At 47.9% G+C, this 18,330-nt stretch overlaps 1 protein-coding gene across 7 annotated transcripts in view; it reads right to left on the bottom strand.

Moving 5' to 3' along the window:
* Positions 1-17,677, bottom strand: part of RNF216 (ring finger protein 216) — an 82,929-nt gene extending 65,252 nt beyond the window's left edge. The window contains exons 1-5 of one of the 7 annotated variants that reach the window (XM_075165358.1): positions 17,495-17,675; positions 16,780-16,995; positions 8,115-8,319; positions 1,740-1,868; positions 406-539 (exon numbers count right to left, since the gene is read on the bottom strand). In XM_075165358.1, the coding sequence (XP_075021459.1) occupies positions 406-539; positions 1,740-1,806 (201 nt within the window). In that variant the 5' untranslated portion in view covers positions 1,807-1,868; positions 8,115-8,319; positions 16,780-16,995; positions 17,495-17,675. Of the gene's footprint in view, positions 1-405; positions 540-1,739; positions 1,869-6,455; positions 6,633-8,114; positions 8,320-15,105; positions 15,154-16,779; positions 16,996-17,494 lie in introns of those variants that run through there. The other 6 variants (XM_075165359.1, XM_075165361.1, XM_075165354.1 and 3 more) reach the window with 6 other exon arrangements.
* Between the last annotated feature and the right edge of the window lie 653 nt (positions 17,678-18,330).

The raw sequence follows: 18,330 nt of genomic DNA on the forward strand, positions 1-18,330 counted from the left end.
ACAAGAATAGAGGAACAGCATAGAGGAATATAAAACATGAAAGGTCAAACAAGGCATGGTTTTGACCATGTTTTGAACATGATGTTCTAAGGAACATCAAGTCCTCTTACAAAGCACTCCACCTTTCTGGATTAAGATAGATAACTTTATGGAAGCTACAGCCTTCATTAAGTATAAATTTAAATACAACGCAGTTTAACAATCTAGTTCTCACCGCCTGTGCCCAAAATATGATTAAACATGTAAAGCCAGCAAAATGCCATCATTTCAACATTCATTTCAGACATCCTAAGTAAATTACTGTAGCTGGACAAGACTCTCAAAGGAATGCATCAAGATATTTGCAGAAGAGTTGGCTATAAAGGCCATGAATAAAGCAGGACAAGTACAAGAATGAAAAATTACCTCTGCCAAGATGACTACATCATCATCATCTTCCTCACGCTGCTGCTGTGCTGGCGTTTCCAGCAACAAAGGTAATTCTTCATCTGAGGAATCTGATATCATGATAAGACCTTCGTCCCTGCGGTTTATCCAGTCTGTAGTAAAGTAAGTTAAGTTAGCTATTTGCTAAAAGTAAATAACTGAAATTACAGGGCATAAGCACCAAAACATGTGAAAAAGCAATCTTCGAAGATATTTGCATTGCAGCAACAGGGAAGAAGAGCTCAAAGGTCACCGGTTCCTCTGCAAGTTACTGTTACAGCCATTCCTACCTCCCTCGGCCCTCTGAGTAAACTATGTGCATAAACTAGAGCTCAAGAGACCACAATGGCACATGAATGAAACAGTCACTCGTTGACGCTTACGCAAGGATTCTTCTATCCCAAACTTCAGCACGAGTCAAGCTGCTGCAAAAATTATTCTGAACAAGCCACGTTCATAGTACTTCCTAATTTTTGCAGAGAAGTCCTGAACATTCAGTATCTCAGGGACAATACATTTTCTTTTATTAACGTGCAGTGGATTCTAGAGGAGAGATAAGGTTCCCTGTGCAATTCAGCCTCTTCTGAAAGAGTGCGACTTTGCAGGAGTACCTTATGCAAGACAGAGATAGGGCCCCCGACTGCAGGTGCAGAAGATATCCTCTTACTAGATGACAACCTCGTCACTCAAGGCTTGTCAAGAGTGGAATTTAGATGCTACTGAGCACAGCTACTGAGCTCAGAAGACACACTCCAGCCAGAAACAGAGGGTTTCTGTACCGCAGAGACAGCATACAACCATGCTTTCCCTATCATTTGACACGATGTTTTGGCTTATGCTTTAGCATAAGTATTCATGAGTATTCATTTATCACCTTTCAGGCATACACAGAAAGCATCATTTTGAATTCCACTCTTGGAGGAAGGGGTGCCAATGCATACAGCCCTATGAGGATATAAATGCAAAGCCAGCCTCTCCCCTATGAGGTCCTCAGAAGAGTGGAACACCATAAGCCCCTCAGATCTGCTGAAATACCTCTACATGGTGTTCCCAAGAAGTTAGCAATCTGCCTTAAGGCAGTACAACATGAGAAAGACAAGAGCAAAATATTTTGCATGTCAGCATAAAATGAGAGAATTTTCAGTAGGTGGCTGTGAAGTAAGTGCCACAGAGCAGTGTACAACACAGCAAAACAGACCACTAGCAGGTTCCCATTAACAGCACTCTTGCAAGTTTAGCATCTATGAGTCCTCCCGCTTGCAAGTAGAGTTTTACAAACAGAGTTTCGGAAATATGCACAAATCGGTACTCACCTTTTCCTCTGTGACTACGGAAGCTGTTCAAGTTAATTACCTCTTCATTTCCACCTCTCTCTGCCATTTTAAACTGCTGTACCCGAAAGTGTCAATGCCCAGGCATGGCAGTCAGGCTCACATGAGGAACTAGAAGACAAAATAAAACCAGGAGAGAGTAAGGCACACTCAGCAGCACCCTAATCGGGCTTTCCCAAGACTGAGCCACTAGATTATTTAGGGGTTCTTCTGGCTCTCCCAGCACAGCCTCTCCATGAGGATATTTTTCTGTACCACCTTCTCAGTGCCTAAAAGCAGACATGTTTCTGTTGTCTTCTGTTCCAACAGTTAAGACGGCCGACTGAAGAGTGCAGTCAGGCCCAAGAAACCTCTCTGGAGAAGACACGAAGATGCTTATAGCTATAGACTCACAGAAAGGCAGGGGGGAGATGCAATTCTGTCCAGCCAGGACTCAAACCCTCCCCATACGTGGATCTTCTCCTGTTTCCGAGAAGTCAAGAACCTGATGCATCAAGTCACATAGTGGTGTTTCTGCCACCATCTACTGGTGAGAGGAGCAAAAGCCACTTGCCAGAGCTGCCACAGGGCAAACACCGTGTAAGCCTGCATCACAAACGAACCAACTGACGTCACTGCAACCATCCCCTACTGCACGTAATGCCATGAAGTCATACCACGCACAAGTGCCGCAGAAATGCTAGCGCCGAGGTGAACAGCCAATGTTATGGGTCAGACCTGAGAGCCCAGCTGCTGAGGAGCTGAACCGTGAAGCGAGCCACGCTGCTGAAATGGAGACACCATTCAAACCCTGAGTTCCCTTGTGTGCTGCCAAGCTGAGGCACAACTTCAGAGGGACCAGAGGTGCTTTGAGTTCACTTCCACAACATCCATGCTGTTGACAGGTCAGAAGGAAGCTGCACCCCTGGCAAGGCAGTACATAAGTGCGTGTTTTGTGCCTGCACTGTGAACCGGCACGGGAACAGGTCACATTCACAGAGCACACTTTCTTGCCATCATCTGCTATTTTAAAGAGACCTCCCTGATTTATGACACATTCCCTCCTCAATGAGGGTTTGGTACAAATTCCAGGATACGCCACCTGCTCTCAAACCGAAAAGAGAGCACAACAGGGATCAGGGTCCTTCACAGGACTGAGCTTTTGGGACTAAAATTCGCTACCCCCACCTGTTCTCAGGGAAGCACAATGAGCCGACTGGAGGCTCCCGCACAGGATTAGGAGATCAGAGGAATCGCTGCAACCTGAACAGTAGGTTTCCATTTTATGCTCTGTCAGCTTATAGCTCTCAATTCCCGCTATCGCAGAGCAGCTCAATACGTATGTGAACTCCGAGCACAATTTGATCGCTGGAATGAGAAAGGAGGTCTTTTTATTGAGAAGTATTCATCTCATTATTAGCGAACAGAGGAATTGGTATTATTAAATATTTACTGATGCATAAACTGGAAGAAAATGGAGAGTCTGCTATAAAATCCTGTTTGCTAGTACACAAGAGCCGTATGAATTCCTCTCAATAATTACACTTAACTTCCTCTGCAGGGAACAGGATTTGCAGCTAGGACAGAAGATGAAGAAATCAGTTCAGATGTATACTATGTACTTATATCTATACCCGCCCCCCGGAACTAGTCATTACCATCTTCAAAATATTTTAATACAAGATAAAATAACAAAAATAAAAAAGTATAATTTAGCACTTAAAAAAGCCAAAACCCAAGCCACCTTTCACAGAAAGCGCACGCTGCGCAGCAGTGCCGAGTGTCGGCCGGCTTTGGGCCGGAACGCACCCTCCTCCTGCAGAGCAGCCTGCACAGACACGGTCCAGAGCCTCGCACCGTCAGCAGCGGGATAAATGAGCAAGGCGGCAGCGTTTTCCCGTTTGCAGGGCAGGACGCTTGCTTAACACACACAAAGGGTGCCAGTGGCACGGCTCAGTGCCTGAAGCAGCCTTCTCCGGAGGGAACCTCCACCATAAAGGTTTTCAAGGCTCGGCTACAAACAGCCACGCTCACCTGGTCCCTGCACTGGTGATGGTCCCAATTTGAGTGGGACATTGGGCTAGGGAGCTGCAGAGGCCTCTTCTAACCAGCATTACTACAAATACGCAACTACCCCTACATTTGAGCCCTGAAACCTCAGTAGCATACCCTATTTCCAGTAAGAGTATCATGGGCATATTGACGCTTTGAAAACGCTTCAAAAGCAAGATTTTGGGAGTGTTTCCACTAGTTCTTCAGCTTCTGCCTTATAAGCAAGGAGAAATAAATCTTACTTTATTTGCCAGAATGGCACGAAAGCGCTGTTCTCATCATTGCAGACAGGTGCTGGAGCGGCAGCTCAGTAGCTGGGTCACTGTAAGCATACTTGGTGAAAAACCTGTCCTTTTTAAAAGGTCACATCCACATTATTACAGTTGTATTTTCCCTGGTACTCAGGAATAGCTACCACCTAATCCTGCATAGTATTTTTCCATCCTTAGCCCTCTCAGTACTTTAGAAAACAAGATCAATACGCTTCTTGCCATTTAAAAGATGGAGAAATGGAAGCACGGAAAGGACCAGTGTGGCCAAGGCCACCAAGCAGGCTAGCAGCAAAGCCAGGAGCGGCACCCAGGCCTCTTCAGCTCATGTACCCATGCCAACCACTTCTGCTTCCCAGCAGGTTGGTGCTACAAAGCACTCCTTGCAACAACCAGCACCCCCTGCATAGCTAGAACCCGCCTTGTCTCAGCTGCCTTCATGGAGGCTCACACCCAACAAAGGAACCCCTTGGCAGGCAAAAACGGCAAAGGATCACTCGAGGAAAGGCTGGGGAGGAAGAAGGACGTTCGTGAAAGCTACAAATCAGCCCTCGCAACATCAAGCGGTGTGACAGAGGCTAGACAGGCGTCTGCTCAGATTTGCTCTGGGCAAAGCTAAGTGGCTTGGCTATTTCTCCGCTACAGGGGCACGCGACGCGTTAGCAGAGTTGGGTATGCGTGTACGCGTGGGCGGGTCGACACCGCAAACGCTCGGCACAGTCACCAAAACATCTTCTCCCAAATCACTCAAATGGTGCTTTGTCCAATGCTGGCTAAACCACAGCTGTTCTCATCCAAGAACAAGGGATAAGCCACAAGACTAACATTAAGACTGTATTCTCTATATGCAAATCTGGTTCCCGTAGTGAAGAACCTTCAACATTGAGCATCAAGAAAGAGGTACAGGAAATAATCTGAAATGAAATTTGGGATAACAGACTGTCTACCCCCGTGTACAAGAGCAAGATGCACACACATCACCAAAAGACTCATGATGGTTTAAAAGCAGGAATATAATAAATAGCATTAACTGAAATACACAAGTCAAGGCAACAAAAAAAAAAGCCAAGCCTGGAAAGAACTGGCAATGTACCGCTTTTCTATTTCAAAACAGACTGCATAAAAACCCAAGCAGCTTAATAAAGCACTGCTTTGAGTGTGAAAGCCAAGCTTCCACCGAGAGCTACCAATTCATTTTGTCAATACTCAATACAGAGCTCAAGTTTAAACAAATATCTATAAGCACGGGCCAGTTCCATCTAGTGGCATCAATAAGAAGTTTATTCATGTTTATAGCACTAGGCCTCCAAGAACATGAAGTAACAAGATCAAAGCCCCCCTAGGGTCTTGCCCTACATAAACAACATAATAAAAAAAACAAGCAAGACAGATGGAAGGAAGCTATCCCACACTACCTCAGTGATTTCAGTGCCTATTTATAGGTAAAGAATAAGGCTACCTATAACCAAGCTCTAACATGACCATCAGCTTTCTTGCAATACAGTCAAGGACAGGATACTAGAACCATTTTAAAAGAAAAAGACCTGGCAGCAGGCAGATATACACTTCGGAAGCTTTTTTTTTTCTTCCCTTTCCCTTTTTCTTAAAAACTCCCACCTGCACTAGAGCACACAAACTGGACTTGGGACTTGAATCCCTATGCAGTATCAGGGTGACACAAAGCTCTTGTCACGACCTCGAAGCCACCCACTGACAGCGCAGTGAAGACTGCCACACTGAAGATGTGGTTCCACCAACTCCCCCCTCCATTTTCCCTCATTACTCCATGTATTCATGACTGCACATCCACGTTGTTTCACCGCACAGGCAATAAAATCCTCCCCATTAAGGTATTTTCCTACAGTAACTTGAGAGGAGAAGAACCCATTAACAGAACAGCTACCAGAAAAATCAGAGACCGTCAGGGACTTAGGTATAACTGTTCTCTGAACAGACTAGATCTCAGACTGGCAGTTGAAGTCACGCGTACTTTCCAAACAAGCTTCTCATACACGTAAAAATACAATCTACAAAGCCACTGGTCCCAACCACTACTATGAGTTGACGGATCAGCTGCTAAGAGCTGAAGCAGGTCTCAGGTGCACACAGAATGCTTACACAAGGATTTCCAAAACCCATTCAAAATCCCTGCAAACACCATGTTACATATTTTTAGCCTAACCTCAAAATAGCAAGCATCGGTACTGTGCATATATTTAAACTCCCGGTATATGCAGGCGTTTCTGAACTGCAGTAATTGGAGCAGAACTCAAATCCGCTCCCTCCACCTCACATTTGTGCTGCAATGAGCATCTTCAAGCAGTGCTGGAATTTAAAGCGACAGTCAAGGGGAGACCCCCCTCCTAGACACAGTGTGATGTATTTTTTCTCCACTTACAGCGTTGAAAGCTTGAACTCCCACATACCCAAGACGGGACTAGCCTCAAAGTGCTCTTTTCTAGCTCCAGCTCAAGGCAACAGGACTAGACAGAAAGCACTGCCGGGGAGGTAGGAATCGAAACTGCAACTGAACGGGGGGAAAAAAAAAGCGCAACCTGAAAGAGACGTCAGCAACATCAAATCATTGTGTGTTTTACCGTCTCCCCCATACAGCAACACCACTGTTGCTCACCTACGTTGACAGAAGAGCATCAACTCCTACTTTCTGCCTGCGGGCAGCAAACGTGTCTGCTGGTAGCCTGCGAGCAAGGTGAATTTCTGGCTCGTTTCAAGCTGCTAAAACAAAGAGAAGCTACTTAAATAATGCATGGCTTGTGACAACCAGCAAAATGAAAAGCTAAAAATTCAGCCCTTAAAAAAAAAAAAAAAAAGCACAACAGAAGGGAAATAAACCAGCCCGAGTTACTGTCAAGCATTTCATTGAAACATTTCAAAGGGTTCACGATTTGCTGGGGGCTGCTCCTTGTAACAGTCACTTCACAAAAGCAGGGAGAGTTTAACAGCAGTTGATCGTGTTAAGCGGCATCATCCCAAGCGAAAATTAGAAATCCCCTGATCGTAAGCCCAACAAGAACCGCTGTGCACAAACAAGTCCTATTTGCTATGCACAAGGCAGCTACAGCCTCGCACCTTGCGAGCCAGAGGTTGAAATGTGGACTGCAGCAGGGCTTCTGCTGAGCAGGTTTGCACGGAGGCCTGCCCACAGCTCAGGCAAAAGTGGGAAACCACGCCAAAACAAAAGCATTGGCCCCAACCCAAAAGCCTTACCCCGGTCTCCTGAAGATAGGAGCGTGTGGGCAGTGGCTCACAGGCAAGACCACCTAGTTTCCAGCAGCGGCTCGGTTTGCTAAGAGAACAGCACAGATACCACACAAAAGCTCCTCTTAGGAGCACAGAACAGGGGTAGGCTTATGACAACTGCATCCATGTAGCTCTGCCACCAATTTTTGGACCCGTAGCATGTGCTGAAGAGGAACAACATACTAGAAGATCACTTAATAACAGAATTTGCTTACAAGTTTTAAAACACTCCCTAAGTGTTTCACAAGACACGAGCAGCTGGCTTGGTTTACCAAATGATTTTGGACAGACACGTACACCCTCTAAGAAGGAGAAGACAGGATTCCTGAGATCTGAGAAAAATCAAGGAACAGAAGCTGAAGCGAACAATTTTTTGTCCATTAAGAGCCAGGTAACACAGTTCTACTGCAGAAGGCCAGAGAATTGATTTTGTCACACCAAAACATAAGACAATATAACACTAGAAGCGTTTTGTGGCAAGTAAATCAAAACTGAATGTTTACCTCCCCATACGTACAAGACGGCCAACACATGCGTTGTTCAGAAAGTATCTCAGAAGAGCGGCCGCTATTTCTGCGGCCGCACCAGCATCATAACCGGCTTCAGAAGTGCTCAGGCTAGAACATTATTAAGATGGACAAGAGGGACAGGCAGTCTTCAAGCTTCTCTAGCAGCAATCACAACTTCTAGTCACCTTATGAAGGTTCCCTATTCCTCACCCTCTCTTACCCAAGAAGAAAAGCCACGCTGTGAAACACACATCGAAGCGAGCGATGCCCTTTCCACCAAGGCTTACCATTGATGTGGGCTTTCTTGATAACTGCAGAGTGCTCCGTGATCACTGCATCCATGAAAAGCAAACTATAAGCTCACTAATACAGGGCTGTCCGGCTTTACAAAAATCCTGTACGGCGTGTTGTACCGTCGTGCAGAGCTCTGCTGGGCATTTTTACAGTCAATTCTCAGTCAACGGCGTTACCAAGAACACATCAGAACGTATTCTGAAAAGAGAGGCTATGGATTAACAGGGTACGAGCTACCTCTATGTGTCACTGCTCCAGCCTAATGGAAATTGCTTTGTCAGAAGCAATTGAGAGCACAGATTTTTAGGGATTACTTGGGTTCAAATCCCTAACTGTACTTTTCCCATTTTGCAAGTCAACTTAGGACTTGCAGGAAACATCTTGACTGTCTGTACATCACAAGACTTCTAATCAACTTCACTTGCAGTTCATTATTCCATTAAGGTGACAGTATCACTTAATCATAATTTTTTTAAAAATAGTCAATCTCCATTTTTAATGCATCTGTTAACGCAAAGTACAAGAGGAAAGAAATCTGCCCAGTTTTATCTTATTCATCTAACAGCTGGCCACCTACAACGATACCAGTTTTCCTAGTGAAACCAATTTCTGCTCTGGGAGCTCTTCTCTAAAATGTAAGACTGTTTTGAAACAGATGTATTTGTTTTCCAAAAATGGGCAACTGCTAATTCAACTCAACTGAAAGTTTGTGATGCCTTCAAGCTATTCCCTGATGACTGGCATCAAGGTCAACGGCTGGACATTTCAGTGCCTTCCCACGACCCCCATCAGTCCTTCTACTAAATAACAGGGCTCCATACTGTCACATCTCTCTGACCGGCATGAGACTGCTAATCCTGATGTGTGCAAAAAACCACGCTCTGCAGAAGACATGGGGAGCTTTGGATCAGTCATTTGCCCCTCCTATCAAATTAAGTCCTGAAAAAAAAGTTAAATTTACAAAGTCTGAATAAAAAGGACAGTTAATGCCATTGCCTTGAGCAGCTCATTTTAACAGCAAAGTGAAAATTCAAGGCTTTGAGGGAGGGAAAGGTGTCTCTGCAGTTAGTTCCTGTAAAGGGTAGTACTCTGCCTGCCTCAGACTTCTGGCATGTGCAAGATCATACGGTATAATCCCCAAAATCCAAACCCTGCCTCCCACGTCACAAACATAGGTGCCAGCTTGGCATTTCGTGTTCAAGCAACAACTCCGACACTAGCAGCTCAGCACTTAGCTACGGCCCCACATACACACAAAACCAACCTCTTTGGGCTCACAGCCTATCTCCCAAATCATCACTTTAAAGAACTGTTTTGTTCTAATTTTGTGGTATGAGGGTGGGGATGAACGGAAGAGCATGTGAAACCATGTGATTTGCAGTTTTGCCACTTCCAGAGCGAGTTTTACTTCCACTTTTCTTGCCCCGAACTCATGTGTATCCCAAGAGAAGGGGGCAGAGGCTCCTTTCTCTGAGCAGCACCGTTATTAAACCCACTGGTGTCTCAAAGAGCCAGACTCCACGGACTACCAGGTGCTGCACATACCTGCCAGGGCTCTACAGAACATTAATTGCAACTGCCTTCTCTTCCCCATCAACCCAGCGGCCACACAGAAAAGAGCAAGAGAAGTGCCCTACGCGCCCCAGGATATACATGAGAGTGCTCCTCTGTTACTTGTACTTCACAGAGCTCTCCAGGAGAAAGGACACAGCATTTCCTCTCCAAATCCTTAGTATTTTTTCTCCTTTTTTCTTTCGTTTTTTAAGGGATCCTGAATGTCACCTTTAAAAGGTATAACAGAACAAAGAAAACCAAGTGCAACCTTTTAAGTAGTTATTTAACAAGTTGGATGCACGGGGACCTTCAGCTTACCATCTTAGCACCGTTTTTCACTGGAGAGGAAACAGAGAAATAAAGGAGTTCAAGGTTGCTGGTTAGAGTAACCCTAACAGGCTACGGCACCGACATTCACACAGATGAGCAACCAGCAGCCTGCTCCGCTTGCAGCCCTGTTTGCAGGGAGCACCGGGAGCAAGAAGAAGAGAGACAGGCTGCACACAACCAGCAAACTGCTATTAAAAGCAGCAGCGAGGGACTAACTAGGCCAAAGTCAAGAGGACTGGAAAGCACAAAGAGTCAGTTTTAGTTGCAGTAACAGCCAGAGGACTTCAAAATCACAAAGGATTGATAGGTTGCAATGGCATCCTAGATGTTAAGCTGCTGCCCAGCAGACCAACTCTGGAAATAACCATCTAAGCTGCACTTGGGAAGTTGTGTTCCAGAAAAAAGCATAAGGCATCACTAGGAGCAAATGTGGAAAGGGAGGGGGTATTTTTCTTATTTTATTTTAAATGCGTCCTGAACCTATCACAAGAAACTTTGCTTTCAAGGATGGCTGCAGTCTGCAAAGCACACCTCACCTCATTTCACAAAGCTGCTGACAATATAAAAGCTAAGACTTGACCTTGAGGTGGCACAGAAGGGAAAAAAACCCGACTTACTGCAGTAGCCCACCTTAGCAAAAAGGAAGGTTTCTGTGTCGATCTGCACAGTACTTTTAGACGTATCGACTTAAAAGCTTACCACCAGCCATTCCAGATGTCAAACATTCCAGAATTAGGAACTTCCAAGAAGAATGACTTCACAGGTCACACATTCTGATTATTATAGCCGTACCCTTTTTTTGAGCCATGTTAAGCATCCGCACTTGCCATAATTTCAGGGGTCAGTAGCCAGTGGTGGCCAGAAGCGGTGGCTTCATGTTAAGAAGGGTTTCACTGCAATACCTGCTTAAGATGGTCACGTTCCCACACCACAGCTTGTTGCCTCCTCTCACGCTGAGCTCTGCCAGCATTTGTTACAGCTTTGAAAAGAAATGCCCTGGAAAACTTTTTTGTAGGATTTTGTAGGATTATCTGTAGATACTCAGATCCTCTCCTCACACATCCACCATGGCTTAAGTGGGAGAACAGAACTAAGATGCTAAAATAAACTGCAAGAAGGGGGAAGACCTTAAACTGCAGCCTAACAGTTGACACTATGCAACCACAACCGATACCTAACTAGCATTCAAACTATACGCGCTCCTAGTCCAAGACCAGGCTCTGCTTTTGAAAGATGCTTTTACACGTTCAATTGAAGGGCTTAAATACATACAAGAGCCAGCTTAGAGCCATACTGAGCCAACAGGCCAAGTTCACTCCACAGTGAAATGAGTCTTAAACTGCCTTAAGTGCTGAGAGTAAAATACCGACAGAAACCTTGTAAGGCACGCGCAATACTTGAGCAGCAAGTCCATGCTCTGCACCGATTCCTGCTGGTGCCTATTGCACCCAACTGCTGCACGAGGACTGCCACCAACCCGTCTGAAGAACAGTAACTAGTCCTTACTGCTCAAGCACTGCAGATGACCAGTTGTTACAAGATCTTCAAGCCAGCCAGCGACTGCTTTTGTAAAACCGGGTTTCGTTTTGTTTGCAGCCACGCGTTAGCCTTGCGGCCAACCGATTCCAGCCCAGCAAGCAGGCTCTCAGCAGCAGAAACTGAGGGCAGCCTTCCAGGCTCACGACAGTTGTCCAGTCTGACTTCATCCATGCCACGTGGCAGTGGCCATTGCAGGGTTTCAGCAGAATGTGTTAAAATAGCAGAAAAGCAAAGGGTTTGTATTTGAGAGAAGCACACCACTACCTCAGAACCGAAAACAGTGAAATCGGATCATGGCCAGATTTAGAGATGCTCCACATCCAGCATTATTCTCTTCTGAGACTATTAAAGTTCACAAATGAATGAGTTATCAGCGGGCCAGCTAAAAAGCAAGGAAAGAAGCACAGCACATTAATTCTCCAGGTCGACAGTCATGCAGATTTAGGAGATTGCAAGGTACCTAACAATTTCACTCCAAGGGAAACAAACGTTTTGCACATGCAAGACTAAGAAAATCACTACAGGCCACAGCTAAGAGGTTACATAGGCTGCAATCAGACCATTTGCTAAGGACACAACAGTTTTCAGGCTGCAAATTTGCGTTCCTACCCCTTAGTCATCGCAGTCAAGTGTCCAACACTGTTTAAACCTTCACATAGCAGAATATAAATTCTTTTCCTGGGTGTTGCAACAGTACAACATCAAACAGATTATTTAACCATCTGGGACGGAGGGTCAGTAAAAGCAGCCACAGACTGCTAAACAAACACAAAAACATTAAGCTGAGGAGCACTCTTCAGACACTGTGTTCAAGTCAGAGGTGCGTTCCAGCCGTCGCAAGCTAGTCTGTGCTAGTCGTGGCTGATCCAAGGGCACCTCCCAGTTTATACACAATGAAGCCTGCTCCACTACAATAGGATTCCGGTTTAACAATATATAGAGAGGACATGAACTATTTATGGTAGCCAAGTTACTGCTAATGGGTCTTGCCAGTTCTTGTTCATCTGTAGCTGGAAATCCTAGCAGCAGGGGAGGTATGAAACGCCCTATGCTGCTGGTTTCCTGCAAGGGAGAGAAAGCTTCTTTTCCTGCTTCCCCATTATGCTGCTGCTGTCATCTTCCTCAAATTGCATTACGGAGCACTACAGCGGGAGCAGGGAGAGGAGGAAAGTCTTCTAGGCAGCATCGCTGCTCTGCTGCAGGCAGCTGTCAACATCCCTGACTGTTCCACTCCACTATCCCGCTGTAACACATTTATCCAACGACATTTTGTACTTGCCACAGGTATGTGGGTAAGCGCTCCTTCCGCTACTGGCCTTCGGGTACCTTCAAGCAAAAATGATCTGCAAGAGAGGTTTCCCTCCCCCCTCCACCAAATATAAAAATGCATCACATCTTCGGGATGGTATTTGGAAGCAGAAGTGTAAATCTGTTCCTAACTCTGATTTTGCTAAGGCTGCAAAAAGCCAACCGCTGTCTTCCTTTCTCCAATCAAGAAACAGCAATAACAGCGCCCACAGCTTGGTAAGAGCACGTCAGTATTGACAAAGCAGTACAGGAGCCTTGTGTGAGAAGTCCTTTAGACAAAATATATTACTTGAGGCCAGTTTCCATCCTTAGATTCCCCAAACAAAGATTCTAGCTAGTACAAATCCTGATCACCTTATACCACAGAGTAATATCACATGATGCCTCTACAGATCTTGTCCAAATGTTTGTCTAAATAATGCAAACAGCAGCTTGGCCTCCTTACAGAGGTAAGCAGACCGAGTGTGAGCAATACAGCACCTGTCCTCTGAAGCCAAGTGAAAATGTTTCAGGTCACCCTGACACCTACAGACGTTCCTAGATTTATTTCAGCTCATCAACTTTGCTTCTCGTTACGAGTGACGACGACAGCCTCCAAAAGTCACCCTGTGAACAGACAGGCACCGTCGGCATCAGCGATGGAGTCAGGCTCCCTCAAAGCCAGCGAGGAAGCCACGCTTTATTTAAATTTCCCCCAACCTGGGTCAGAAACACTATGAGATGGCATCATGACTCAGGGTAGCAGCTGCCCCGTGTTGAAATCTGTCCCCAAAGCCCAATGCTTTTTCAACTTAATCAGACACTGACAGTTCCCCTCACGAACGCGGGGAAGGAACCACAGCAGCGCTGGTAATTAGGAGAAAGGTGTCATTCAGCAGGAATATGATTTCTAGTTCTCAGGAGTTAAGCTTTCTCAAGGATTTTTACAAATTTAAAACCACAGCAAGCTCTTAAGCACTGACCCAGAGGAAAAACATCACTCCCGAGATACTCCAAAATAAACGTGAAATTCTATAAAAGCAACATGAAGGCTGCTGAGAGCAAGATTATCCCAGCTCAGTAAAACACTCCTTATTATCTCACGTCTCAGTGCTTTGGCAAGGATAATTTATTCAAGCCACCAGGACACTGCTAAGTGGCCTTTTTTTCTTTTTCCTGTTCTCCCTGCCTACCCCTCCCCAATTTCCCAGATTTCCCCGTCCCAGTAACCTGCTTAAAACAAAACTACTCTACTTCTCGTCAGACTAATGCTGATCAGCACGTTATTTAGCTCAATTTCAAACACAGGAACCACCACGTCAGTACACAGATAACCTTATCTCCCGGGCTGCTACTGGAAGATAGCTAGTGTCCCCCGTCAGCTGCATGTTTCACACCTTCCACTGCTCGCTGCAGTAAAAAAAGGCACCTACCCCACCAGGGTTAGATCCTACTGAGAGTAATTGAAGTTACATGTAGCAGCTTGAAAAGCTCACCCATCAACCAAGGCAGGCAATACACAACACTGATTTTAGTGCACGCACAGACTTCTGAGATTATTAGCGCCTCTCCTTTAAGTAGTTAAGAATTCAATAATTTAAATGGAGACTTAAAATATCTCCAGACCAAATCCACGTGCAAAAAAACCCCCAAGCTTCTGACGAGAGGAATTAGTGGCGCAGTTCTGACTGTCCCGAAAAGAATGCAGCCGGTGGCAAGCCCCGACGCCCATCGCCGCGCCGAGCTGCCGGTGCTATGACACAGTAAACCACTCACAATGACTTTAAAAAGAAATAAATAAAAATAAGACGCCCATTCCAAATTAATGAATGGGAGCTTCTTCCAGCAGGCACTAAAAAAACACCCAAAGGGCTCCACATCTCTCGCACTTGGGTTTGTGCTACTCTGGCTTGCTAATCAGCTCCCGGCCCCCAAGATACGCTTCCTGCCTCTCTCCAGCTGCACCGAAGTCGCCGGAGTTGCACGCTCGCTCCACCTATTTTTGCCACAGGACTTTTTAGTGATTTGTGTCCAATTTCAAAGCATAAGCCACGCTGCCAGCAATCATAGCTTGCCGGCGGCAGTAACGCCCACTGCATTCTCAGGCAGACAAAGCATTGGTCTACCCAGGAATTTGGACTTCCGAGGCAGCTTCTGAAACACAAGCCCAGGAACAGGCTGCCAGCACCCTGCTGGAAACCAGAATGTACCTTATCATCAGTAAAGCCTGACCCAACCACTCTTCAGGAACTGTTATTCATGCCCCTGACTTACACAGTTGCCCGAGAAGGATGCCTGCAGCCAGGCCGACAGGAAAACATCCTAGGAAGGAAAGAAAAAAAAAATGGAAGAAGGCCCGTTACCAAAATGCAGCACTACCAAGCGGGCTGAATGTCTCTACAGATCTTCTTGAGGAAGTGGGTCTGAGTCCCTTCCCAAGTCTTGGTATTCCAGGCACAAACTCCTGTCAAGATGATTGTTTATTAACATCTAGACACACCATGCAGACACCCAGCACATGAAATCTATTAAGATGTTTACAATATCGAAAGGCCTGATGTAAGGCAGTGGAATTTTTGCACGGCATTCATCCTAGAAATGAAAAGCTCAGATTAAAGCTGTAAATCCCACAGTTCTGTAATTAACAGCTGTCCCTGCAGTTCTACTAGTCCTAGAGAAAATGGGTCCATATGGTTTGTGCTGCACGCTCCCACGGCACGTACCTGTCCAGAGACGTACCAGAACCTGCTCAAGATTTGGGTCTGCAGAGTGATCGGTCCCAAATATCCCCCCTCACCTTCCAGATAGGTCACTGGAGGAAAAGAGCTCTTATGCAATCCTCTCTGGAAGCAGGAGGAGGCCACTTTATAACTGAGCATGCAAAGTCTATCCACCTGACTGGGGACGCCTGCCTTCTCCTCCATTGCTACCGCTGGAAACCTGCAACGGCTCCAAAGTACGTCGATTGAGATAGCAGAAATTGTAAGCAAAAAGAACCAACCACCGCAGAGCAGAACAGAGAAACGGGGATCTGCTCATAGGTTGTAGCACTAATGCTGCCCATGCCTTTCTGCCACCAAGGCAATTAGCTGTTGCTTTTAGGATTGCTGCCCGAAATAAAGCAAGAAGAGTCTGCTGTTCTGCATAGCAGTCAGTAAGCTGGAAAAGAAACACAAGAGACGCTGTGAAAACCACACAGACAACTGAGCTATGGTCCCTCAGCATTACACCTTGATAATGGAAATAAAAGTGCACAGCAGCAACATTAACTTTTGTTTTTTAAAAAGCATCAGAGATCTCAAACCAGTGACCGAAATGTAACACTCCACATAAGAAACTGAAACTTGCTTGACGAGCAGTAAGGAAGCTGAATAGAAACATCGGCAACTAAACTCATTCACGTGAAAGCTACGTTTCTGATATAAGGATTTTTCAGTAAGACTCTAAGATAAGGTATTAGAAGACATTTGAAGACAACGCTTCAGGTCATAAAGTGAAGGTGAGATGAAAAGAAAAACCTCCTGGACCAGACTCGCAGGCGCAAGCGGCCGTTATCCGCCCAACAGCCGCACAGGGGTTCCAGCGAGCGCAGCTGCGAAGCCAGCGGATCCGCGGGACGATGGCGACTTTTTAAGCCGACCTACATTTTGCCCATCCCAAATCGACGTGCAGGAGCGCGGCCGGGGTGAGCTCACGCTCCTCTCTTCAGACACAGGCAGGAGTTAGCTACAACTCTTTGGTCTCAAAATACTTTGCGTGAAAACCCGACCTTCCTCCAGCCTTTTGGGGGAACGAGTGCGGCTCCAGAGGCAGAAACACCCATCAGACACCTCCGTTATATAAACGCCGTGAACGTTAGCGCTTCCAGCGTTTGCTCTCTCCCACCAAGCTGAGCGAGCACTCAAATCAATAGACAGAGGGAGGAAGAGGAGGAGGAGTATCTCTTACACAGATCCCTCAACTCTGAGGACAGCTGTGGTTTGGGTTTCTTTTCTGCAGCAGCTCCCACAGCAGATGCCTGAAATGTCAAGATGTCCCAACGGCACCAAGAGTTTCCACAACAGGGGGTCAGAAGGGACGAACAAGCTTATATCCGCCTTTCCCCACCAGCTCCGGAGCCGACGCTATTTTTCTTCCCGAGTATAAACACGCAGCGCAGGGCACCTGAAACGAGCCGGTGAAGAGAGCCCACGGAGAGCCGCGCCGGGAAATTGTACCTGGGTGCCCCCCACCCCCTTCACCTCCCTATTGGGGGGGGACACACGGGACTTCAGCAGGACCCCGGGACCGGGCGGGAGGTGAGGGCCTCACCGGGACCAGCCACTGAGCCCGGGGGGAGAAGGGAGCGGGGCCGGCCCCGGGGAGGGGGAGAAGGGACCAGGGAAGGACCCCGGCCCTGAGGGGGGGACCCCGGCCCTGAGGGGGGGAAGGACCCGGCCCTGAGGCGGGAAGGGGGGAAGGACCCGGCCCTCAGGGGGGACCCGCGGGGCAGGACCCCAGCCGGGGACAGCGACCGAACCCCCCACCGAGGCGGCAGGCGAGGGCCAGAGGACGAGGCGGGGCGGCCCGACGTGAACCCCGGCGTCCGGAGCGAACCCCTCCCCCGCCGCCCGGCTCCCGCCGTTCTCCCCCGCCCCGCCCGGGGCCCGCGGCCGGCACTCACCGGGCCCGTCCGCCCCTCCGGCCCCGCTTCATTTAGCCGCCGCTGCCCGGCTCCTTCCGGCCTGCCCGCGCCACGTGACCGCACCGCCCCGCACCATAGAGAGGAGCGGCGGGGAGCGGAGAGCGGCGAGGGAGAGACGGGCGGCCCGAGCGGTCCCGTCTCGGAAAATCTACCATAGAGGCGGGGGAGGGCGGTCCTCCAGGAGGCCTCGCCCCGCCCCCTTCCGGGCGTTCAATGTTTTCGGGGAGGGGGCGGGGCCTGAGGGGAAGGGGCGGGGCGAGGAGCTGCACGTGTTTCCTAGGGGTGGGGGTGCTCTGCTGGGGGGGGCAAGTCCCCTATGGGGGTGCTCTACCAAGGGGGGGTGGAGGGAACCCCTATGGGGTCCTCTGCTGGGGGTCAGGTCCCCTATGGGGGTGCTCTGCCAAGGGGGGGGGGGTCAGGTTCCCTATGGGGGTGCTCTGCCAAGGGGGGGTGGAGGGAACCCCTATGGGGTCCTCTGCTGGGGGTCAGGTCCCCTATGGGGGTGCTCTGCCAAGGGGGGGGGGGTCAGGTTCCCTATGGGGGTGCTCTGCCAAGGGGGACAGGACCCCTATGGGGGTGCTCTGCCATGGGGGGGGTGGAGGGAACCCCTATAGGGTGCTCTGCCATCGGGGGAGGGTGCAGGTCCCCTATGGGGGTGCTCTGCCATGGGGGGTCAGGTCCCCTATGGGGGTGCTCTGCCATGGGGGGTCAGGTCCCTTATGGGGGTGCTCTGCCATGGGGGGAGCGGCTCAGGTCCCCTATGGGGGTGCTCTGCCATGGGGGGGTGGAGGGAACCCCTATAGGGTGCTCTGCCG

The sequence above is a fragment of the Calonectris borealis genome, chromosome 16 (assembly GCF_964195595.1).
Source record: "Calonectris borealis chromosome 16, bCalBor7.hap1.2, whole genome shotgun sequence".
Taxonomy (NCBI): Eukaryota; Metazoa; Chordata; class Aves; order Procellariiformes; family Procellariidae; genus Calonectris; species Calonectris borealis.